The sequence below is a fragment of the Oncorhynchus gorbuscha genome, unplaced genomic scaffold (genome assembly GCF_021184085.1).
Source record: "Oncorhynchus gorbuscha isolate QuinsamMale2020 ecotype Even-year unplaced genomic scaffold, OgorEven_v1.0 Un_scaffold_2903, whole genome shotgun sequence".
Lineage (NCBI taxonomy): Eukaryota > Metazoa > Chordata > Actinopteri > Salmoniformes > Salmonidae > Oncorhynchus > Oncorhynchus gorbuscha.
Window position 1 is genome coordinate 22501 of NW_025747291.1, and position 25000 is coordinate 47500.

Sequence of the window (25000 nt, forward strand, 5' to 3'; positions counted from 1 at the left end):
AAGAGAAGAGGAGGAGGAGGAACAGGAGAGAAGAGGAGGAAGAAGAGAAGAGGAGGAGGAGGAAGAACAGGAGAGAAGAGGAGGAAGAAGAGAAGAGGAGGAGGAGGAGGAACAGGAGAGAAGAGGAGGAGGAAGAGAAGGAGGAGGAGGAGGAACAGGAGAGAAGAGGAGGAAGAAGAGAAGGAGGAGGAGGAACAGGAGAGAAGAGGAGGAAGAAGAGAAGAGGAGGAGGAACAGGAGAGAAGAGGAGGAAGAAGAGAAGAGGAGGAAGAAGAGAAGAGAAGAGGAGGAAGAAGAGAAGAGGAGGAGGAAGAGGAACAGGAGAGAAGAGGAGGAAGAAGAGAAGAGGAGGAGGAAGAGGAACAGGAGAGAAGAGGAGGAAGAAGAGAAGAGGAGGAGGAGGAGGAACAGGAGAGAAGAGGAGGAAGAAGAGAAGAGAAGAGGAGGAAGAAGAGAAGAGGAGGAGGAACAGGAGAGAAGAGGAGGAAGAAGAGAAGAGGAGGAAGAAGAGAAGAGGAGGAAGAAGAGAAGAGGAGGAAGAAGAGAAGAGAAGAGGAGGAAGAAGAGAAGAGAAGAGGAGGAAGAAGAGAAGAGGAGGAAGAGGAACAGAGAGAAGAGGAGGAAGAAGAAGAGAAGAGGAGGAAGAAGAGAAGAGGAGGAGGAGGAACAGGAGGAAGAAGAGAAGAGAAGAAGAGAAGAAGAGGAGGAAGAAGAGAAGAGGAGGAGGAGGAACAGGAGAGAAGAGGAGGGAGAAGAGAGAGAGGAGGAGGAGGAACAGGAGAGAAGAGGAGGAAGAAGAGAAGAGGAGGAGGAGGAAGAACAGGAGAGAAGAGGAGGAAGAAGAGAAGAGGAGGAGGAGGAGGAACAGGAGAGAAGAGGAGGAGGAAGAGAAGGAGGAGGAGGAGGAACAGGAGAGAAGAGGAGGAAGAAGAGAAGGAGGAGGAGGAACAGGAGAGAAGAGGAGGAAGAAGAGAAGAGGAGGAGGAAGAGAAGAGGAGGAGGAGGAAGAACAGGAGAGAAGAGGAGGAAGAACAGGAGAGAAGAGGAGGAAGAAGAGAAGAGGAGGAGGAAGAGAAGAGGAGGAGGAGGAAGAACAGGAGAGAAGAGGAGGAAGAAGAGAAGAGGAGGAGGAGGAGGAACAGGAGAGAAGAGGAGGAGGAAGAAGAGGAGGAAGAAGAGGAGGAAGAGAAGAGGAGGAGGAGGAGGAACAGGAGAGAAGAGGAGGAGGAAGAGAAGAAGAGGAAGAGGAGAAGAGGAGGAAGAAGAGAAGAGGTGGAGGAGGAGGAACAGGAGAGAAGAGGAGGAAGAAGAGAAGAGGAGGAGGAGGAAGAACAGGAGAGAAGAGGAGGAAGAAGAGAAGGAGGAGGAGGAGGAAGAAGAGAAGAGGAGGAGGAGGAAGAACAGGAGAGAAGAGGAGGAAGAAGAGAAGAAGAGGAGGAAGAAGAGAAGAGGAGGAGGAGGAACAGGAGAGAAGAGGAGGAAGAAGAGAAGAGGAGGAGGAACAGGAGAGAAGAGGAGGAAGAAGAGAAGAGGAGGAGGAGGAGGAACAGGAGAGAAGAGGAGGAAGAAGAGAAGAGGAGGAGGAGGAAGAACAGGAGAGAAGAGGAGGAAGAAGAGAAGGAGGAGGAGGAACAGGAGAGAAGAGGAGGAAGAAGAGAAGGAGGAGGAGGAACAGGAGAGAAGAGGAGGAAGAAGAGAAGAGGAGGAGGAAGAGAAGAGGAGGAGGAGGAAGAACAGGAGAGAAGAGGAGGAAGAACAGGAGAGAAGAGGAGGAAGAAGAGAAGAGGAGGAGGAAGAGAAGAGGAGGAGGAGGAAGAACAGGAGAGAAGAGGAGGAAGAAGAGAAGGAGGAGGAGGAACAGGAGAGAAGAGGAGGAAGAAGAGAAGAGGAGGAGGAAGAGAAGAGGAGGAGGAGGAAGAACAGGAGAGAAGAGGAGGAAGAACAGGAGAGAAGAGGAGGAAGAAGAGAAGAGGAGGAGGAAGAGAAGAGGAGGAGGAGGAAGAACAGGAGAGAAGAGGAGGAAGAAGAGAAGGAGGAGGAGGAACAGGAGAGAAGAGGAGGAAGAAGAGAAGAGGAGGAGGAAGAGAAGAGGAGGAGGAGGAAGAACAGGAGAGAAGAGGAGGAAGAACAGGAGAGAAGAGGAGGAAGAAGAGAAGAGGAGGAGGAAGAGAAGAGGAGGAGGAGGAAGAACAGGAGAGAAGAGGAGGAAGAAGAGAAGAGGAGGAGGAGGAGGAACAGGAGAGAAGAGGAGGAGGAAGAGAAGGAGGAGGAAGAGAAGGAGGAGGAGGAGGAACAGGAGAGAAGAGGAGGAAGAAGAGAAGAGGAGGAACAGGAGAGAAGAGGAGGAAGAAGAGAAGAGGAGGAGGAAGAGAAGAGGAGGAGGAGGAAGAACAGGAGAGAAGAGGAGGAAGAACAGGAGAGAAGAGGAGGAAGAAGAGAAGAGGAGGAGGAAGAGAAGAGGAGGAGGAGGAAGAACAGGAGAGAAGAGGAGGAAGAAGAGAAGAGGAGGAGGAGGAGGAACAGGAGAGAAGAGGAGGAGGAAGAGAAGAGGAGGAAGAAGAGGAGGAAGAGAAGAGGAGGAGGAGGAGGAACAGGAGAGAAGAGGAGGAGGAAGAGAAGAAGAGGAAGAGGAGAAGAGGAGGAAGAAGAGAAGAGGTGGAGGAGGAGGAACAGGAGAGAAGAGGAGGAAGAAGAGAAGAGGAGGAAGAACAGGAGAGAAGAGGAGGAAGAAGAGAAGGAGGAGGAGGAGGAAGAAGAGAAGAGGAGGAGGAGGAGGAAGAACAGGAGAGAAGAGGAGGAAGAAGAGAAGAAGAGGAGGAAGAAGAGAAGAGGAGGAGGAGGAACAGGAGAGAAGAGGAGGAAGAAGAGAAGAGGAGGAGGAACAGGAGAGAAGAGGAGGAAGAAGAGAAGAGGAGGAGGAGGAGGAACAGGAGAGAAGAGGAGGAAGAAGAGAAGAGGAGGAGGAGGAAGAACAGGAGAGAAGAGGAGGAAGAAGAGAAGAGGAGGAGGAGGAGGAACAGGAGAGAAGAGGAGGAGGAAGAGAAGGAGGAGGAGGAGGAACAGGAGAGAAGAGGAGGAAGAAGAGAAGGAGGAGGAGGAACAGGAGAGAAGAGGAGGAAGAAGAGAAGAGGAGGAGGAAGAGAAGAGGAGGAGGAGGAAGAACAGGAGAGAAGAGGAGGAAGAACAGGAGAGAAGAGGAGGAAGAAGAGAAGAGGAGGAGGAAGAGAAGAGGAGGAGGAGGAAGAACAGGAGAGAAGAGGAGGAAGAAGAGAAGAGGAGGAGGAGGAGGAACAGGAGAGAAGAGGAGGAGGAAGAGAAGGAGGAGGAGGAGGAACAGGAGAGAAGAGGAGGAAGAAGAGAAGAGGAGGAACAGGAGAGAAGAGGAGGAAGAAGAGAAGAGGAGGAGGAAGAGAAGAGGAGGAGGAGGAAGAACAGGAGAGAAGAGGAGGAAGAACAGGAGAGAAGAGGAGGAAGAAGAGAAGAGGAGGAGGAAGAGAAGAGGAGGAGGAGGAAGAACAGGAGAGAAGAGGAGGAAGAAGAGAAGAGGAGGAGGAGGAGGAACAGGAGAGAAGAGGAGGAAGAACAGGAGAGAAGAGGAGGAAGAAGAGAAGAGGAGGAGGAAGAGAAGAGGAGGAGGAGGAAGAACAGGAGAGAAGAGGAGGAAGAAGAGAAGAGGAGGAGGAGGAGGAACAGGAGAGAAGAGGAGGAGGAAGAGAAGGAGGAGGAAGAGAAGGAGGAGGAGGAGGAACAGGAGAGAAGAGGAGGAAGAAGAGAAGAGGAGGAACAGGAGAGAAGAGGAGGAAGAAGAGAAGAGGAGGAGGAAGAGAAGAGGAGGAGGAGGAAGAACAGGAGAGAAGAGGAGGAAGAACAGGAGAGAAGAGGAGGAAGAAGAGAAGAGGAGGAGGAAGAGAAGAGGAGGAGGAGGAAGAACAGGAGAGAAGAGGAGGAAGAAGAGAAGAGGAGGAGGAGGAGGAACAGGAGAGAAGAGGAGGAGGAAGAGAAGAGGAGGAAGAAGAGGAGGAAGAGAAGAGGAGGAGGAGGAGGAACAGGAGAGAAGAGGAGGAGGAAGAGAAGAAGAGGAAGAGGAGAAGAGGAGGAAGAAGAGAAGAGGTGGAGGAGGAGGAACAGGAGAGAAGAGGAGGAAGAAGAGAAGAGGAGGAGGAGGAAGAACAGGAGAGAAGAGGAGGAAGAAGAGAAGGAGGAGGAGGAGGAAGAAGAGAAGAGGAGGAGGAGGAAGAACAGGAGAGAAGAGGAGGAAGAAGAGAAGAAGAGGAGGAAGAAGAGAAGAGGAGGAGGAGGAACAGGAGAGAAGAGGAGGAAGAAGAGAAGAGGAGGAGGAACAGGAGAGAAGAGGAGGAAGAAGAGAAGAGGAGGAGGAGGAGGAACAGGAGAGAAGAGGAGGAAGAAGAGAAGAGGAGGAGGAGGAAGAACAGGAGAGAAGAGGAGGAAGAAGAGAAGAGGAGGAGGAGGAGGAACAGGAGAGAAGAGGAGGAGGAAGAGAAGGAGGAGGAGGAGGAACAGGAGAGAAGAGGAGGAAGAAGAGAAGGAGGAGGAGGAAGAAGAGAAGAGGAGGAGGAAGAGAAGAGGAGGAGGAGGAAGAACAGGAGAGAAGAGGAGGAAGAACAGGAGAGAAGAGGAGGAAGAAGAGAAGAGGAGGAGGAAGAGAAGAGGAGGAGGAGGAAGAACAGGAGAGAAGAGGAGGAAGAAGAGAAGAGGAGGAGGAGGAGGAACAGGAGAGAAGAGGAGGAGGAAGAGAAGGAGGAGGAAGAGAAGGAGGAGGAGGAGGAACAGGAGAGAAGAGGAGGAAGAAGAGAAGAGGAGGAACAGGAGAGAAGAGGAGGAAGAAGAGAAGAGGAGAAAGAAGAGAAGAGGAGGAAGAAGAGAAGAGGAGGAGGAGGAAGAACAGGAGAGAAGAGGAGGAAGAAGAGAAGAGGAGGAGGAGGAGGAACAGGAGAGAAGAGGAGGAGGAAGAGAAGGAGGAGGAAGAGAAGGAGGAGGAGGAGGAACAGGAGAGAAGAGGAGGAAGAAGAGAAGGAGGAGGAGGAGGAGGAACAGGAGAGAAGAGGAGGAGGAAGAGAAGGAGGAGGAAGAGAAGGAGGAGGAGGAGGAGGAACAGGGGAGAAGAGGAGGAAGAAGAGAAGAGGAGGAGGAAGAGAAGAGGAGGAGGAGGAAGAACAGGAGAGAAGAGGAGGAAGAAGAGAAGAGGAGGAGGAGGAGGAACAGGAGAGAAGAGGAGGAGGAGGAAGAGAAGGAGGAGGAGGAGGAACAGGAGAGAAGAGGAGGAGGAAGAGAAGGAGGAGGAGGAGGAACAGGAGAGAAGAGTAGGAAGAAGAGAAGAGGAGGAAGAAGAGAAGGAGGAGGAGGAGGAACAGGGGAGAAGAGGAGGAAGAAGAGAAGAGGAGGAGGAAGAGAAGAGGAGGAAGAGAAGAGGAGGAAGAAGAGAAGAGGAGGAGGAGGAGGAACAGGAGAGAAGAGGAGGAAGAAGAGAAGAGGAGGAGGAGGAACAGGAGAGAAGAGGAGGAAGAGGAGAAGAGGAGGAAGAGGAACAGAAGAAGAGAAGAGGAGGAGGAAGAGGAAAAATAGAGAGTGAATATTGTTGTTGTTGTTGTAGTCACTCTGCATATAAAGGAAAAGAGTGAAAGGTGATTAACTGCCATGGCATTTGTCTCCTAACAGAAACCACAGAAGAAGTGGCTCAGCAGAACCGTTAGAACCCGTTATTCACAGCCCTCCTCATTAGAACCTTACTTCTACATTCCATGGTGGAATACGGAACACAATATTACCACATGCTCTGATAAGTCATCTCAAATTAGGTCTCTATAAAAGGCAATCTCATAAGCAAATAGCCTACAACTACAGAAAACCAATGTTGAACATTCAAAACTCAGCCCTGGTAATGACTGCAGGGCTGTGATAGGCTAATCAAGTATAGCCTAAAAAACAACAGTTCTGATTGGGCCAGAATCCATAGGAGAAATAAATGACATGGGAAGATTGGGTTTTAATATATTGTTATAGTCCTATAACTGTAGACTAGTTTATTGTTATAGTATAACTGTAGACTAGTTTATTGTTATAGTCCTATAACTGTAGACTAGTTTATTGTTATAGTCCTATAACTGTAGACTAGTTTATTGTTATAGTCCTATAACTGTAGACTAGTTTATTGTTATAGTCCTATAACTGTAGACTAGTTTATTGTTATAGTCCTATAACTGTAGACTAGTTTATTGTTATAGTATAACTGTAGACTAGTTTATTGTTATAGTATAACTGTAGACTAGTTTATTGTTATAGTCCTATAACTGTAGACTAGTTTATTGTTATAGTATAACTGTAGACTAGTTTATTGTTATAGTATAACTGTAGACTAGTTTATTGTTATAGTCCTATAACTGTAGACTAGTTTATTGTTATAGTCTAACTGTAGACTAGTTTATTGTTATAGTCTAACTGTAGACTAGTTTATTGTTATAGTCCTATAACTGTAGACTAGTTTATTGTTATAGTCTAACTGTAGACTAGTTTATTGTTATAGTCTAACTGTAGACTAGTTTATTGTTATAGTCTAACTGTAGACTAGTTTATTGTTATAGTCCTATAACTGTAGACTAGTTTATTGTTATAGTCCTATAACTGTAGACTAGTTTATTGTTATAGTATAACTGTAGACTAGTTTATTGTTATAGTCCTATAACTGTAGACTAGTTTATTGTTATAGTCTAACTGTAGACTAGTTTATTGTTATAGTCTAACTGTAGACTAGTTTATTGTTATAGTATAACTGTAGACTAGTTTATTGTTATAGTCCTATAACTGTAGACTAGTTTATTGTTATAGTCCTATAACTGTAGACTAGTTTATTGTTATAGTCCTATAACTGTAGACTAGTTTATTGTTATAGTATAACTGTAGACTAGTTTATTGTTATAGTCCTATAACTGTAGACTAGTTTATTGTTATAGTCTAACTGTAGACTAGTTTATTGTTATAGTCTAACTGTAGACTAGTTTATTGTTATAGTATAACTGTAGACTAGTTTATTGTTATAGTCCTATAACTGTAGACTAGTTTATTGTTATAGTCCTATAACTGTAGACTAGTTTATTGTTATAGTCTAACTGTAGACTAGTTTATTGTTATAGTATAACTGTAGACTAGTTTATTGTTATAGTATAACTGTAGACTAGTTTATTGTCATAGTCCTATAACTGTAGACTAGTTTATTGTTATAGTATAACTGTAGACTAGTTTATTGTTATAGTCCTATAACTGTAGACTAGTTTATTGTTATAGTATAACTGTAGACTAGTTTAGTTTATTGTTATAGTCCTATAACTGTAGACTAGTTTATTGTTATAGTCCTATAACTGTAGACTAGTTTATTGTTATAGTCCTATAACTGTAGACTAGTTTATTGTTATAGTATAACTGTAGACTAGTTTAGTTTATTGTTATAGTCCTATAACTGTAGACTAGTTTATTGTTATAGTCTAACTGTAGACTAGTTTATTGTTATAGTCCTATAACTGTAGACTAGTTTATTGTTATAGTCTAACTGTAGACTAGTTTATTGTTATAGTCTAACTGTAGACTAGTTTATTGTTATAGTCCTATAACTGTAGACTAGTTTATTGTTATAGTCCTATAACTGTAGACTAGTTTATTGTTATAGTCTAACTGTAGACTAGTTTATTGTTATAGTCTAACTGTAGACTAGTTTATTGTTATAGTCTAACTGTAGACTAGTTTATTGTTATAGTCTAACTGTAGACTAGTTTATTGTTATAGTCCTATAACTGTAGACTAGTTTATTGTTATAGTCCTATAACTGTAGACTAGTTTATTGTTATAGTCCTATAACTGTAGACTAGTTTATTGTTATAGTCTAACTGTAGACTAGTTTATTGTTATAGTCTAACTGTAGACTAGTTTATTGTTATAGTCCTATAACTGTGGACTAGTTTATTGTTATAGTCCTATAACTGTAGACTAGTTTATTGTTATAGTATAACTGTAGACTAGTTTATTGTTATAGTCTAACTGTAGACTAGTTTATTGTTATAGTCCTATAACTGTAGACTAGTTTATTGTTATAGTATAACTGTAGACTAGTTTATTGTTATAGTATAACTGTAGACTAGTTTATTGTTATAGTATAACTGTAGACTAGTTTATTGTTATAGTCCTATAACTGTAGACTAGTTTATTGTTATAGTCCTATAACTGTAGACTAGTTTATTGTTATAGTATAACTGTAGACTAGTTTATTGTTATAGTATAACTGTAGACTAGTTTATTGTTATAGTATAACTGTAGACTAGTTTATTGTTATAGTATAACTGTAGACTAGTTTATTGTTATAGTATAACTGTAGACTAGTTTATTGTTATAGTATAACTGTAGACTAGTTTATTGTTATAGTCTAACTGTAGACTAGTTTATTGTTATAGTATAACTGTAGACTAGTTTATTGTTATAGTCCTATAACTGTAGACTAGTTTATTGTTATAGTATAACTGTAGACTAGTTTATTGTTATAGTATAACTGTAGACTAGTTTATTGTTATAGTCTAACTGTAGACTAGTTTATTGTTATAGTATAACTGTAGACTAGTTTATTGTTATAGTCCTATAACTGTAGACTAGTTTATTGTTATAGTCCTATAACTGTAGACTAGTTTATTGTTATAGTCCTATAACTGTAGACTAGTTTATTGTTATAGTCTAACTGTAGACTAGTTTATTGTTATAGTATAACTGTAGACTAGTTTAGTTTATTGTTATAGTCCTATAACTGTAGACTAGTTTATTGTTATAGTCCTATAACTGTAGACTAGTTTATTGTTATAGTATAACTGTAGACTAGTTTATTGTTATAGTCTAACTGTAGACTAGTTTATTGTTATAGTATAACTGTAGACTAGTTTATTGTTATAGTCTAACTGTAGACTAGTTTATTGTTATAGTATAACTGTAGACTAGTTTATTGTTATAGTCCTATAACTGTAGACTAGTTTATTGTTATAGTATAACTGTAGACTAGTTTATTGTTATAGTCCTATAACTGTAGACTAGTTTATTGTTATAGTCCTATAACTGTAGACTAGTTTATTGTTATAGTATAACTGTAGACTAGTTTATTGTTATAGTATAACTGTAGACTAGTTTATTGTTATAGTCCTATAACTGTAGACTAGTTTATTGTTATAGTCCTATAACTGTAGACTAGTTTATTGTTATAGTCCTATAACTGTAGACTAGTTTATTGTTATAGTCCTATAACTGTAGACTAGTTTATTGTTATAGTCCTATAACTGTAGACTAGTTTATTGTTATAGTCTAACTGTAGACTAGTTTATTGTTATAGTCTAACTGTAGACTAGTTTATTGGTATAGTCTAACTGTAGACTAGTTTATTGTTATAGTCCTATAGCTGTAGACTAGTTTATTGTTATAGTCCTATAACTGTAGACTAGTTTATTGTTATAGTCTAACTGTAGACTAGTTTATTGTTATAGTCTAACTGTAGACTAGTTTATTGTTATAGTCCTATAACTGTAGACTAGTTTATTGTTATAGTCCTATAACTGTAGACTAGTTTATTGTTATAGTATAACTGTAGACTAGTTTATTGTTATAGTATAACTGTAGACTAGTTTATTGTTATAGTATAACTGTAGACTAGTTTATTGTTATAGTCCTATAACTGTAGACTAGTTTATTGTTATAGTCCTATAACTGTAGACTAGTTTATTGTTATAGTATAACTGTAGACTAGTTTATTGTTATAGTATAACTGTAGACTAGTTTATTGTTATAGTATAACTGTAGACTAGTTTATTGTTATAGTCCTATAACTGTAGACTAGTTTATTGTTATAGTATAACTGTAGACTAGTTTATTGTTATAGTATAACTGTAGACTAGTTTATTGTTATAGTCCTATAACTGTAGACTAGTTTATTGTTATAGTCCTATAACTGTAGACTAGTTTATTGTTATAGTCCTATAACTGTAGACTAGTTTATTGTTATAGTCCTATAACTGTAGACTAGTTTATTGTTATAGTCCTATAACTGTAGACTAGTTTATTGTTATAGTCTAACTGTAGACTAGTTTATTGTTATAGTCTAACTGTAGACTAGTTTATTGGTATAGTCTAACTGTAGACTAGTTTATTGTTATAGTCCTATAGCTGTAGACTAGTTTATTGTTATAGTCCTATAACTGTAGACTAGTTTATTGTTATAGTCTAACTGTAGACTAGTTTATTGTTATAGTCTAACTGTAGACTAGTTTATTGTTATAGTCCTATAACTGTAGACTAGTTTATTGTTATAGTCCTATAACTGTAGACTAGTTTATTGTTATAGTATAACTGTAGACTAGTTTATTGTTATAGTATAACTGTAGACTAGTTTATTGTTATAGTATAACTGTAGACTAGTTTATTGTTATAGTCCTATAACTGTAGACTAGTTTATTGTTATAGTCTAACTGTAGACTAGTTTATTGTTATAGTCTAACTGTAGACTAGTTTATTGTTATAGTCTAACTGTAGACTAGTTTATTGTTATAGTCTAACTGTAGACTAGTTTATTGTTATAGTCTAACTGTAGACTAGTTTATTGTTATAGTCTAACTGTAGACTAGTTTATTGTTATAGTCTAACTGTAGACTAGTTTATTGTTATAGTCTAACTGTAGACTAGTTTATTGTTATAGTCTAACTGTAGACTAGTTTATTGTTATAGTATAACTGTAGACTAGTTTATTGTTATAGTCTAACTGTAGACTAGTTTATTGTTATAGTCTAACTGTAGACTAGTTTATTGTTATAGTATAACTGTAGACTAGTTTATTGTTATAGTCTAACTGTAGACTAGTTTATTGTTATAGTCTAACTGTAGACTAGTTTATTGTTATAGTCTAACTGTAGACTAGTTTATTGTTATAGTCTAACTGTAGACTAGTTTATTGTTATAGTCTAACTGTAGACTAGTTTATTGTTATAGTCTAACTGTAGACTAGTTTATTGTTATAGTCTAACTGTAGACTAGTTTATTGTTATAGTCTAACTGTAGACTAGTTTATTGTTATAGTCTAACTGTAGACTAGTTTATTGTTATAGTCCTATAACTGTAGACTAGTTTATTGTTATAGTCTAACTGTAGACTAGTTTATTGTTATAGTCCTATAACTGTAGACTAGTTTATTGTTATAGTCCTATAACTGTAGACTAGTTTATTGTTATAGTATAACTGTAGACTAGTTTATTGTTATAGTCTAACTGTAGACTAGTTTATTGTTATAGTCTAACTGTAGACTAGTTTATTGTTATAGTCTAACTGTAGACTAGTTTATTGTTATAGTCCTATAACTGTAGACTAGTTTGTTGTATTAGTTCTTTAACTTTATGCTAATTTATTGTTATAACTTATTGGAAGAAGTTTTTACCCACTAAGACTCAAACACCAAACTGAGCAATCGGGGGAGAAGGGCCTTGGCCAGGGAGGTGACCAAGAACCCGATGGTCACTCTGACAGAGCTTCAGAGTTCCTCTGTGGAGATGGGAGAACCTTCCAGAAGGACAACCATCTCTGCAGCACTCCACCAACCAGTTCTTTATGGTAAAGTGGCCAGACAGAAGCCACTCCTCAATAAAAGGCACATGACAGCCCACCTGGAGTTTGCCAAAAGGCACCTAAAAGGCTCTCAGACCATGAGAAACAAGATTCTCTGGTGTGATGAAACCAAGCGTCAGGTCTGGAGGACACCTGACACCATCCCTACAGTGAAGCATGGTGGTGGCAGCATCATGTCTGGAGGACACCTGGCACCATCCCTACAGTGAAGCATGGTGGTGGCAGCATCATGTCTGGAGGACACCTGGCACCATCCCTACAGTGAAGCATGGTGGTGGCAGCATCATGTCTGGAGGACACCTGGCACCATCCCTACAGTGAAGCATGGTGGTGGCAGCATCATGTCTGGAGGACACCTGGCACCATCCCTACAGTGAAGCATGGTGGTGGCAGCATCATGTCTGGAGGACACCTGGCACCATCCCTACAGTGAAGCATGGTGGTGGCAGCATCATGTCTGGAGGACACCTGGCACCATCCCTACAGTGAAGCATGGGTGGCAGCATCATGTCTGGAGGACACCTGGCACCATCCCTACAGTGAAGCATGGTGGTGGCGGCATCATGATTTAGGGATGTTTTTCAGCAAAAGGGACTGAGAGACTAATCAGGATCGAGGGAAAGATGAACAGAGCAAAGTACAGAGAGATCTTTGATGAAAACCGGCTCCAGAGCGCTCAGGTGAAGGTTCACCTTCCAACAGGACAACGACTCTTAGCACACATCCAAGACAACGCAGGAGTGGCTTCGACACAAGTCTCTGAATGTCCTTGACATCAGTCAGAGCCTGATGGAACATCTCTGGAGACCTGAAAATAGCAGCGACACTCCCCAACCAACCTGACAGATGTTGACAGATCTGCAGAGAAGAATGGGAGAAACTCCCCAAATACAGGTGTGCCAAGCTTGTAGTGTCATTACCCAAGAAGACTGGAGGCTGTAATCGCTGCCAAAGGTTCTTTAACCATGGCCAGCGAAGAGCCCCAATCTCAATCCCGTTGAACACGTCTTGGACCTGTTGGATCGGAGGGTGAGGGGTGAGGGCTAGCCCCCCCCAGAAATGTCAGGGAACTTGTAGGTGCCTTGGTGGAAGAGTGGAATAACATCTCACAGCAAGAACAACACATCTGGTGCAGTCCACGAGGAGGAGATGCACTGCAGTACTTAATGCAGCTGGTGGCCACACCAGATACTGACTGTTACTTTTGATTTTGACCCCCCTTTGTTCAGGGACACATTATTCTATTTCTGCTAGTCACGTGTCTGTGGAACTTGTTCAGTTTATGTCTCAGTTGTTGAATCTTGTTATGTTCATACAAATATTTACACATGTTAAGTTTACTGAAAATAAACGCAGGTGACAGTGAGAGGACACTTTTGCAGAGATTATTAGTTAGCAAAAATGTCTAAAAACCTGTTTTTGCTTTGTCATTATATGGTATTGTGTGTAGAATTTAATCAATTTTAGAATAAGGCTGTAACGTAACAAAATGTGTAAAAAAGTCAAGGTGTCCGAGGACCTTCCCAATGCACTGTATATGCTAGCTCTGGCCCAGGGCATTACATACGGACAGGGCCGTCTTCAAATACAGTTTAGAGCTGCCATGTTACTCAAAATAAAACGCAACTCAGGCCGCACGTAACGCCCTGGGTGAGAGCTCGGCTAACGGCGAGGCCTTACCTGATGAACAGGGTCCCTTGTGTGCCTGGGTGATGGCCTCCCTTTCCTTCTGAAGAGCTTTCCGGCTGGCGGCCTTCATCCGACACACGTTCCCGCACGTCTTTCCGTCGCTACCACACACCTTATATCCCATCTTACACTGACACAGCCTCCGTTTGGAGCTCCGCTTCCCCGACGGGCCTTTGTGAGGACCGTTAGGGGACCTACACTCTAAGCCTTCCCCACACGGCCGGTCGTTTTTCCGGCCACAGAGTTCATCCTCGCCCCGGGAACACACCAGGCAACAGTTGCACGGGTCTGGGACATACCCGCTGGGGCAGGTCGGACTAGGACACGCGCTCACGTCGCACTGGGAGGAACACTTTTTGGAGCCGGACTCGGAGCCGTGCGCGAAAAATACCGTCGCCGCGAATAAGAACACCCGCATCCCGAGAATGCGGTAATAAAAAAGAGTGAGAGACAAAAAAGCCTGACAGAAAGAGAGATTATCGGTAAATGCTGGAACGGAGTTGGGGAGGATTTACAGGCACTCCGTTGGACAGTTAGACGGTTGTCTCTTCAACAAGCTTGTAATAAAGTCTCTTTTCGCGCTAAACCATTTTTATCACTTGAATATTCTGTTCTTAAAGACTCCACAAATGTATTCTGTGTATTATAATCTTTATACTTCAAAATAAAAAAGTAATACAATGTTAAAGAAACAAATAGGAATACTGTCTGCGTTGCGTAATGAGGAGTAGGAGAGAGCACATCGAAGACAGACAGAGCGACTGATTCACATACCTGGACACTAACATACGGATCATGATGAATCTCTCTCTACCCCCCCCCGAGAACTCAATGTGGACACTGGAGGCTGCCCCGCCATGGCAAACCTCCCTCCCGCACACAAACCTGTACGGGCACTGTGTGTCTGGCACACAAACAGGCTGCCAGAGATCTGGACAAAAGTTATAACTGAGCCGTGCGCCATCTAGTGGAGAATTAAGATAACTGTTACAGTTCTCTTCTTTCTTTCGGTCGGTTCTTTATTCCTTCTCTCTAACATGTCCTGTCCATCTTCATGACTTTGAGGCTACTAAAAAGGTGAAACAAACAACTGAAACAGTAGGTGGAGTAATGTAGACTGAAACAGGGCCTACAGTAGGTGGAGTAATGTTGATGTAGACTGAAACAGGGCCTACAGTAGGTGGAGTGATGTAGACTGAAACGGGGCCTACAGTAGGTGGAGTGACAGACTGAAACGGGGCCTACAGTAGGTAGAGTGATGTAGACTGAAACAGGGAAACTAGGGCCCTCTACAGTAACCAGGTGGAGGCCACCTGTGACTCTAACCACTAGGCCACCTGCCTCCTCTACACTCTAACCACTAGGCCACCTGCCGCCTCTACACTCTAACCACTAGGCTACCTGCCGTAGGTGGAGGATGTAGACTCTAACCACTAGGGGCTCTAACCACTAGGCTACCTGCCGCCTCTACACTCTAACCACTAGGCTACCTGCCGCCTCTACACTCTAACCACTAGGCTACCTGCCTCTACACTCTAACCACTAGGCTACCTGCCTCTACACTCTAACCACTAGGCTACCTGCCGCCTCTACACTCTAACCACTAGGCTACCTGCCGCCTCTACACTCTAACCACTAGGCTACCTGCCGCCTCTACACTCTAACCACTAGGCTACCTGCCTCCTCTACACTCTAACCACTAGGCTACCTGCCGCCTCTACACTCTAACCACTAGGCTACCTGCCGCCTCTACACTCTAACCACTAGGCTACCTGCCGCCTCTACACTCTAACCACTAGGCTACCTGCCGCCTCTACACTCTAACCACTAGGCTACCTGCCGCCTCTACACTCTAACCCAGGCTAGTCTACCTAGGCCTGCCGCCTCTACACTCTAACCACTAGGCTACCTGCCGCCTCTACACTCTAACCACTAGGCTACCTGCCGCCTCTACACTCTAACCACTAGGCTACCTGCCTCCTAACCACTAGGCACCTGCCGCCTCTAACTAACCACTAGGCTACCTGCCGCCTCTACACTCTAACCACTAGGCTACCTGCCGCCTCTACACTCTAACCACTAGGCTACCTGCCGCCTCTACACTCTAACCACTAGGCTACCTGCCTCCTCTACACTCTAACCACTAGGCTACCTGCCTCCTCTACACTCTAACCACTAGGCTACCTGCCTCCTCTACACTCTAACCACTAGGCTACCTGCCTCCTCTACAATTGGAACACTACATAGATCAATAAAGAGAAGGAGTTCACATTTAAACCAATCCCAAATGTACATTTATTGTTTCCAACATTTTAAAAAAATACAATTATACCTTTACATTCATTATACAGCAGGAATAGAAAATTCAAGATGCATAAATTATGAACGGCACCCTATTCCCTATATAGTTCACTACTTTTATCCAAGAAAAGTGCACTAATTAAATCCCTATAAGCCCTGGTCCAAAGTAGTGCACTACGTTGTCCCTATAGGCCCTGGTCCAAAGTAGTGCACTACTTTGTCCCTATAGGCCCTGGTCCAAAAGTAGTGCACTACGTTGTCCCTATAGGCCCGGGTCCAAAGTAGTGCACTACTTTGTCCCTATAGGATTTGGACAAAAGTAGTGCACTATATAGGGAATAGGGTGCTTTATGGGACATATATAATGTTTAGCTTAGTGTGCGAATTTCCTTATTTTTCCTTTCCCGCCCATTTGGTGGGAGATGAAACGGAAGTCTCAGCATTATGACATCATCAAACATAGCAGGGCAACTTCCTGTTTACAGACAACAACAAATCACAACAAAAAATAATAAAATTCTGCCAGGAGTTCTACTTTTGGGCTGAAGAATCAGGCCGGGATTGAATCTGAAATCTGAAAGGCTTTGAGGCCTTTAAAAAAAAGGCACATTTCTGACTGAACCGCGTTTACTGTGAATGGGGATCTCTGCAAAACGCTGGGACATTTCTGACTGAGCCGCGTTTACTGTGAATGGGATCTCTGCAAAACGCTGGGACATTTCTGACTGAGCCGCGTTTACTGTGAATGGGATCTCTGCAAAACGCTGGGACATTTCTGACTGAGCCGCGTTTACTGTGAATGGGATCTCTGCAAAACGCTGGGACATTTCTGACTGAGCCGTGTTTACTGTGAATGGGGATCTCTGAAAAACGCTGGGACATTTCTGACTGAGCCGCGTTTACTGTGAATGGGATCTCTGCAAAACGCTGGGACATTTCTGACTGAGCCGCGTTTACTGTGAATGGGATCTCTGCAAAACGCTGGGACATTTCTGACTGAGCCGCGTTTACTGTGAATGGGATCTCTGCAAAAGGCTGGGACATTTCTGACTGAGCCGCGTTTACTGTGAATGGGATCTCTGCGAAACGCTGGGACATTTGTTTACAACCTGCGATCAGATTGAATCCCAGACTCAATCTTGGAAGAGTCTAAGTGTCGTCGTCTTTAAACAGGAAGTTCACCCCCCCCCCCCCACCCCGGTGCCTGACGACGTCATATCGCACAGCGTACCTTGAGTTTAAACCACCACCCATCCCATAATAGCCAAGAGCATACCGTCACCAGCAATTACACATACATGTTAGTTAACTAATACATTCATTGCTATGAAAAATGACCATCGAGTGCTTCCCAAAAAAAAGGGGTCACTCGAAAGTAGTGCCATTTGGGACGGCCGCTCGTCTACAGTTTTCCCTCTCATTGAAATGTCTCGTTGCTCTATTTAAATATAAACTGCCAACTGTCAAATTCCAGCAACATGCATGGTATTTTATCCAGTTTTTAATATGATTTAATTCCTTTAAAAAAAAAAAAAATCCTTCATGCTTATATTACAATGATTTTGGCAGTAGAACCGAAGACACGGTTCGTGTATCCCAAATAGCACTATATTCCCTAAGTGCTCTAGCCCCTTATGGGGCCTCTGGTCAGACGTAGTGCAGGACTGGATAGGGAATAGGGTTCCATTCAGGACGTCCTGGATTCTCCTCTGAGCTCAACACACTCGGGATACGTCCCAAATCGAACACTATTCCCTTCCTAAGTGCACTAATCCACATTGACCGGGACCTAATGTAGGGCACTAATCCACATTGACCGGGACCTAATGTAGGGCACTAATCCACATTGACCGGGACCTAATGTAGGGCACTAATCCACATTGACCGGGACCTAATGTAGGGCACTAATCCACATTGACCGGGACCTAATGTAGGGCACTAATCCACATTGACCGGGACCTAATGTAGGGCACTAATCCACATTGACCGGGACCTAATGTAGGGCACTAATCCACATTGACCGGGACCTACTGTAGGGCACTAATCCACATTGACCGGGACCTAATGTAGGGCACTAATCCACATTGACCGGGACCTAATGTAGGGCACTAATCCACATTGACCTAATGTAGGGGGACCTAATGTAGGGCACTAATCCACATTGACCGGGACCTAATGTAGGGCACATTAATAGGGCACTAATCCACATTGACCGGGACCTAATGTAGGGCACTAATCCACATTGACCGGGACCTAATGTAGGGCACTAATCCACATTGACGGGACCTAATGTAGGCACTAATCCACATTGACCGGGACTAATGTACATTGACCGGCACTAATCCACATTGACCGGGACCTAATGTAGGGCACTAATCCACATTGCCCGGGACCTAATGTAGGGCACTAATCCACATTGACCGGGACCTAATGTAGGGCACTATAAAGGGAATATGGAGCCATTTGGGATGTTTCCCCAGATGTGTGACGTCCAACTCCAAACCAATCCCTCTGGAGGAAAGATGCTCTGAGAGTCTCTTCATTTCTCTCTCTCTCTCACCCTCTCTGACCCTCTCACTCTCTGACCCTCTCACTCTCTGACCCTCTCCCACCCTCTTACTTTACCAGGAGGAAAGGAGCTCTGAGAGTCTCTTCATTTCTCACTCACTCTCTCTCACACTCTCTCACTCTCTCTCACACTCTCTCACACTCTCTCACACTCTCTCACACTCTCTCACACTCTCTCACACTCTCTCACACTCTCTCACACTCTCTCACACTCTCTCACACTCTCTCACACTCTCTCACACTCTCTCACACTCTCTCACACTCTCTCACACTCTCTCACACTCTCTACCAGGAGGGTAGGTCATAGTGTTGCAGTGGAGGCTCCCTCTCTTCCCTCCCTCCTCATCTCTCCACCCACCCCTGCAGCAGCTCCTCCAGCCATCCCTCCCTCTACCAGGAAGAGAAGAACGAAGAAGAAGGAAGGTCTGGGTGAAAGCTGTTCCTAATGTTACCACCCTCCCCTGTCCTCTCTCCCTCTCCAGGAATCCCTCCCTCTACCAGGAAGAGAAGAATGGTCTCTTGCAGTGGAAGGTCTGGGTGAAAGCTGTTCCTAATGTCACCACCCTCCCCTGTCCTCCAGTCCGCCGTCTCTCCACCACGACTCTGGGCATCTGGACCAACTGAATGGGAGTTTTATTGTCCTTCAACGCCTGGCTCAGGTTTAAGATCTAGAGAGAGACAGCAGTAGAGTGAGAGAGTGAGAGTGAGAGTGAGAGACAGGAGGAGAGGAGAGCGAGAGAGACAGGAGGAGAGGAGAGCGAGAGAGACAGGAGGAGAGGAGAGCGAGAGAGACAGGAGGAGAGGAGAGCGAGAGAGACAGGAGGAGAGGAGAGCGAGAGAGACAGGAGGAGAGGAGAGCGAGAGAGACAGGAGGAGAGGAGAGCGAGAGAGACAGGAGGAGAGGAGAGCGAGAGAGACAGGAGGAGAGGAGAGCGAGAGAGACAGGAGGAGAGGAGAGCGAGAGAGACAGGAGGAGAGGAGAGCGAGAGAGACAGGAGGAGAGGAGAGCGAGAGAGACAGGAGGAGAGGAGAGAGAGAGAGAGACAGGAGGAGAGCGAGAGAGAGACAGGAGGAGAGGAGAGCGAGAGAGAGACAGGAGGAGAGGAGAGCGAGAGAGAGACAGGAGGAGAGGAGAGCGAGAGAGACAGGAGGAGAGGACAGAGAGAGACAGGAGGAGAGGAGAGAGAGAGACAGGAGGAGAGGAGAGAGAGAGACAGGAGGAGAGGAGAGAGAGAGACAGGAGGAGAGGAGAGAGAACAGAAAGAGGTGAAAAGGGAACAATGAAAGACATTCAGGTGAACATGATCAAAGGAAGTTGGATGCACCTGAGCTCAATGTGGAGTGTCAAAGGAAGGTCATACTCTATATTCAGCCTTCATACAATAGGAGAGCCTGCCCCAATGCACACTGCCAACTGTAAAGTTTGGTGGAGGAGGAATAATGTTCTTTTCATGGCTGTGCTTCGAAACTGTTTGGGGTTAGGTCCTTTCCTGTTTCAGCATGACAATGTCCCCCCGTGCACAAAGCGAGGTCCATACAGAAATGGTTTGTTGAGGTCGGAGTGGAAGAACTTGACTGGCATGCACAGAGTCCTGACCTCAACCCCATCGAACACCTTTGGGATGAATTGGAATGCAGACTGCGAGCCAGGCCGAATCGCCCAACATCTAGTGGAAAGCCTTCCCAGAAGAGTGGAGGCTGTTATAGCAGCAATGTTCCAACATCTAGTAGAAAGCCTTCCCAGAAGAGTGGAGTTCCATCATCTAGTGGAAAGCCTTCCCAGAAGAGTGGAGGCTGTTATAGCAGCAATGTTCCAACATCTAGTGGAAAGCCTTCCCAGAAGAGTGGAGGCTGTTATAGCAGCAATGTTCCAACATCTAGTGGAAAGTCTTCCCAGAAGAGTGGAGGCTGTTGTCACAGCAACGGGGGGACCAACTCCATGTTAATGCCCGTGATTTTGAAATGAGGTGTTTGACGAGCAGGTATTATTCTGGTATTCCATGTACATATACACAGTGTCTCGATCAGCACCCTATTCCCTATGTAGTGCACTACTTTAGACCAGAACCCTATTCCCTATATAGTGCACTACTTTAGACCAGAGCCCTATGGCGCCCTATTCCCTATGTAGTGCACTACTTTAGACCAGAACCCTATTCCCTATATAGTGAACTACTTTAGACCAGAGCCCTATGGCACCCTATTCCCTATATAGTGCACTACTTTAGACCAGAGCCCTATTCCCTATATAGTGCACTACTTTAGACCAGAGCCCTATGGCACCCTATTCCCTATATAGTGAACTACTATAGACCAGAGCCCTATGGCACCCTATTCCCTATATAGTGCACTACTTTAGACCAGAGCCCTATTCCCTATATAGTGAACTACTATAGACCAGAGCCCTATGGCACCCTATTCCCTAAGTTTTAGATGCACTATTGTTAAGTGACTGTCCCCTATTCCTATGTGAGTGCACTACTTTAGACCAGAGCCCTATGACTTAAATGTAAATGCACTACTTTAGACAAGAGCCCTATTACCTATATAGTGAACTACTATAGACCAGAGCCCTATGGCGCCCTATTCCCTATATAGTGCAGTATATTAGACCAGAGGCTGTGGGTTTGTGATACTCAGTCATTCCTGCTGAACTATAGCTCTGCTTACAGCGTGTTTTTTAAAACTTTAGGCCAGAGTAGTAAACTATATAGGGAATATAGTGCCATAGGGCTCTGGTCTAAAGTAGTGCACTATATAGGGTATAGGGCTCTGGTCTAAAGTAGTGCACTACATAGGGAATATAGTGCCATAGGGCTCTGGTCTAAAGTAGTGCACTACATAGGGAATATAGTGCCATAGGGCTCTGGTCTAAAGTAGTGCACTACATAGGGAATATAGTGCCATAGGGCTCTGGTCTAAAGTAGTGCACTACATAGGGAATATAGTGCCATAGGGCTCTGGTCTAAAGTAGTATCCACTACTTTACTTTATCCACAGAGGTAAACAGGAAGAGAACTCACCTGTCCTCTCATGACTGACATCTGCCTTTCAAACATGGTCTTATCAAAACCTTTATCTGCCTGAAACACAAACAGAGAGAGAGATAGAGACAGAGAGACAGATAGACAGAGACAGATAGAGACAGATAGAGAGAGGGGAGACAGAGGGGAGACAGAGAGGGGGAGACAGAGAGGGGAGACAGAGACAGAGGGGGAGACAGAGAGGGGGAGACAGAGGGGGAGACAGAGACAGAGGGGAGACAGAGAGAGGGAGACAGAGAGAGAGGGGAGACAGAGAGAGGAGAGACAGAGAGAGGGAGAGACAGAGAGAGAGAGACAGAGAGAGGGAGAGACAGAGAGAGAGGGAGAGACAGAGAGACAGAGAGAGAGAGAGAGAGAGAGAGAGAGGGAGAGACAGAGAGAGGGAGAGACAGAGAGAGAGAGAGGGAGAGACAGAGAGAGAGGGAGAGACAGAGAGAGAGAGGGAGAGACAGAGAGAGAGAGGGAGAGACAGAGAGAGAGAGAGAGAGAGAGAGAGAGAGAGAGAGAGACAGAGAGAGAGAGGGAGAGACAGAGAGAGAGTTAGAGGGAGACCACAGAGAGAGATAGTTAGAGAGACAGAGAGAGAGAGCTAATAGTTAGGGAGAGACAGAGAGAGCTAATAGTTAGTTTCTGTCAGCTAATAGAGACCACAGAGAGACCACAGAGAGAGAGAGAGTTGACCACATCGCTAATAGTTAGAGCTAATAGTTAGAGTCAGCTAATAGAGTTTCTGTTGAGAGAGTCAGAGAGACCACATCGCTAAGAGAGAGAGAGCTAAGAGAGTCAGAGAGAGAGACCACAGAGCTAAGAGTTAGTTTCTGTTGACCACAGAGTTAGTTTCTGTTGACCACATCGCTAATAGTTAGTTTCTGTTGACCACAGAGCTAATAGTTAGTTTCTGTTGACCACAGAGCTAATAGTTAGTTTCTGTTGACCACAGAGCTAATAGTTAGTTTCTGTTGACCACAGAGCTAATAGTTAGTTTCTGTTGACCACAGAGCTAATAGTTAGTTTCTGTTGACCACATCGCTAATAGTTAGTTTCTGTTGACCACAGAGCTAATAGTTAGTTTCTGTTGACCACAGAGCTAATAGTTAGTTTCTGTTGACCACAGAGCTAATAGTTAGTTTCTGTTGACCACAGAGCTAATAGTTAGTTTCTGTTGACCACAGAGCTAATAGTTAGTTTCTGTTGACCACAGAGCTAATAGTTAGTTTCTGTTGACCACAGAGCTAATAGTTAGTTTCTGTTGACCACAGAGCTAATAGTTAGTTTCTGTTGACCACAGAGCTAATAGTTAGTTTCTGTTGACCACAGAGCTAATAGTTAGTTTCTGTTGACCACAGAGCTAATAGTTAGTTTCTGTTGACCACAGAGCTAATAGTTAGTTTCTGTTGACCACAGAGCTAATAGTTAGTTTCTGTTGACCACAGAGCTAATAGTTAGTTTCTGTTGACCACAGAGCTAATAGTTAGTTTCTGTTGACCACAGAGCTAATAGTTAGTTTCTGTTGACCACAGAGCTAATAGTTAGTTTCTGTTGACCACATCGCTAATAGTTAGTTTCTGTTGACCACATCGCTAATAGTTCGTTTCTGTTGACCACATCGCTAATAGTTCGTTTCTGTTGACCACATCGCTAATAGTTAGTTTCTGTTGACCACATAGCTAATAGTTAGTTTCTGTTGACCACATAGCTAATAGTTAGTTTCTGTTGACCACATAGCTAATAGTTAGTTTCTGTTGACCACAGAGCTAATAGTTAGTTTCTGTTGACCACAGAGCTAATAGTTAGTTTCTGTTGACCACATAGCTAATAGTTAGTTTCTGTTGACCACATAGCTAATAGTTAGTTTCTGTTGACCACAGAGCTAATAGTTAGTTTCTGTTGACCACATAGCTAATAGTTAGTTTCTGTTGACCACAGAGCTAATAGTTAGTTTCTGTTGACCACAGAGCTAATAGTTAGTTTCTGTTGACCACAGAGCTAATAGTTAGTTTCTGTTGACCACAGAGCTAATAGTTAGTTTCTGTTGACCACAGAGCTAATAGTTAGTTTCTGTTGACCACAGAGCTAATAGTTAGTTTCTGTTGACCACATCGCTAATATATATATAGAGAGAGAGAAAGAGAGAGAGACACAAAGAGAAAGAGAGAGAGAGACAGGACAGAGGTATATATATATATGTATGTATAGAGAAGAGACAGGACAGAGGTATATATATAGAGAGAGAGAAAGAGAGAGACAGGACAGAAAGAGACAGAGAGACAGGACAGAGGTATATATATATGAATAGAGACAAGGAAGGACAGGACAGAAAGAGAGGACAGAGACACAGGACAGAGGTATATATATATATGTATATATATAGAGAGAGAGAAAGAGAGAGACAGGACAGAAAGAGACAGAGACACAGGACAGAGGTATATATATATGTATAGAGAAAGGACAGGACAGAAAGAGACAGAGACACAGGACAGAGGTATATATATAGAGAGAGAGAGAGACAGGAGACAGAGAGACAGGACAGAAAGAGAAAGGACAGGACAGAAAGAGACAGAGACACAGGACAGAGGTATATATAGAGAGAAAGAGACAAGGAGAGAGACAGGACAGAAAGAGACAGAGAGACAGGACAGAGGTATATATATATGTATAGAGAAAGAGACAGAAAGGACAGAGGACAGGACAGATATATATGTATAGAGAAAGGACAGGACAGAAAGAGAAAGAGACACAGGACAGAGGTATATATATAGAGAAAGGACAGGACAGAAAGAGACAGAGAGACAGGACAGAGGTATATATATGTATAGAGAAAGGACAGGACAGAAAGAGAAAGAGACACAGGACAGAGGTATATATATGTATAGAGAAAGAGACAGGACAGAGGACAGAGGTATATATATATATATATGTATAGAGAAAGAGACAGGACAGAGGTATATATATGTATAGAGAAAGAGACAGGACAGAGGACAGAGGTATATATATATATATGTATAGAGAAAGAGACAGGACAGAGGTATATATATGTATAGAGAAAGGACAGGACAGAAAGAGACAGAGAGACAGGACAGAGGTATATATATATGTATAGAGAAAGGACAGGACAGAAAGAGACAGAGAGACAGGACAGAGGTATATATATATGTATAGAGAAAGGACAGGACAGAAAGAGAAAGAGACACAGGACAGAGGTATATATATGTATAGAGAAAGAGACAGAAAGAGACAGAGACACAGGACAGAGGTATATATATATGTATATATGTATAGAGAAAGAGACAGGACAGAGGTATATATATGTATAGAGAAAGAGACAGGACAGAGGACAGAGGTATATATATATGTATAGAGAAAGGAGAAAGAGACAGGACAGAGGTATATATATGTATAGAGAAAGGACAGGACAGAAAGAGACAGAGAGACAGGACAGAGGTATATATATATGTATAGAGAAAGGACAGGACAGAAAGAGACAGAGAGACAGGACAGAGGTATATATATATGTATAGAGAAAGGACAGGACAGAAAGAGACAGAGAGACAGGACAGAGGTATATATATAGAAAGGAGAGAAAGAGACAGAGAGACAGGACAGTATATATAAAGAGAAAGGACAGACACAGGACAGAGGTATATATATGTATAGAGAAAGGACAGGACAGAAAGAGACAGAGACACAGGACAGAGGTATATATATATAGAGAGAGAAAGAGACAGAGAGACAGGACAGAAAGAGACAGA

The 25000-nt window shown here is 43.4% G+C and overlaps 2 protein-coding genes across 2 annotated transcripts in view; both read right to left on the reverse strand.

Annotated features, from left to right (window-relative positions):
* The window catches only part of LOC124027035 (serine protease HTRA3-like), a gene marked incomplete at its 3' end in the record, with an annotated part of 36357 nt that extends 22216 nt beyond the window's left edge, over positions 1 to 14141 (reverse strand). Inside the window, exon 1 of the mRNA XM_046339592.1 lies at positions 13330 to 14141. Coding sequence (XP_046195548.1) covers positions 13330 to 13756 — 427 coding nt within the window. The remainder of the gene's footprint in view (positions 1 to 13329) is intronic.
* Positions 14142 to 17979: 3838 nt separating this feature from the next.
* LOC124027036 (phosphatidylinositol 4-kinase type 2-beta-like) overlaps positions 17980 to 25000 on the reverse strand; it is a gene marked incomplete at its 5' end in the record, with an annotated part of 16946 nt that continues 9925 nt past the window's right edge. The window contains 2 exon segments of the mRNA XM_046339593.1: positions 17980 to 18875; positions 21231 to 21290. Of these exon segments, the coding sequence (XP_046195549.1) occupies positions 18702 to 18875; positions 21231 to 21290 (234 nt within the window).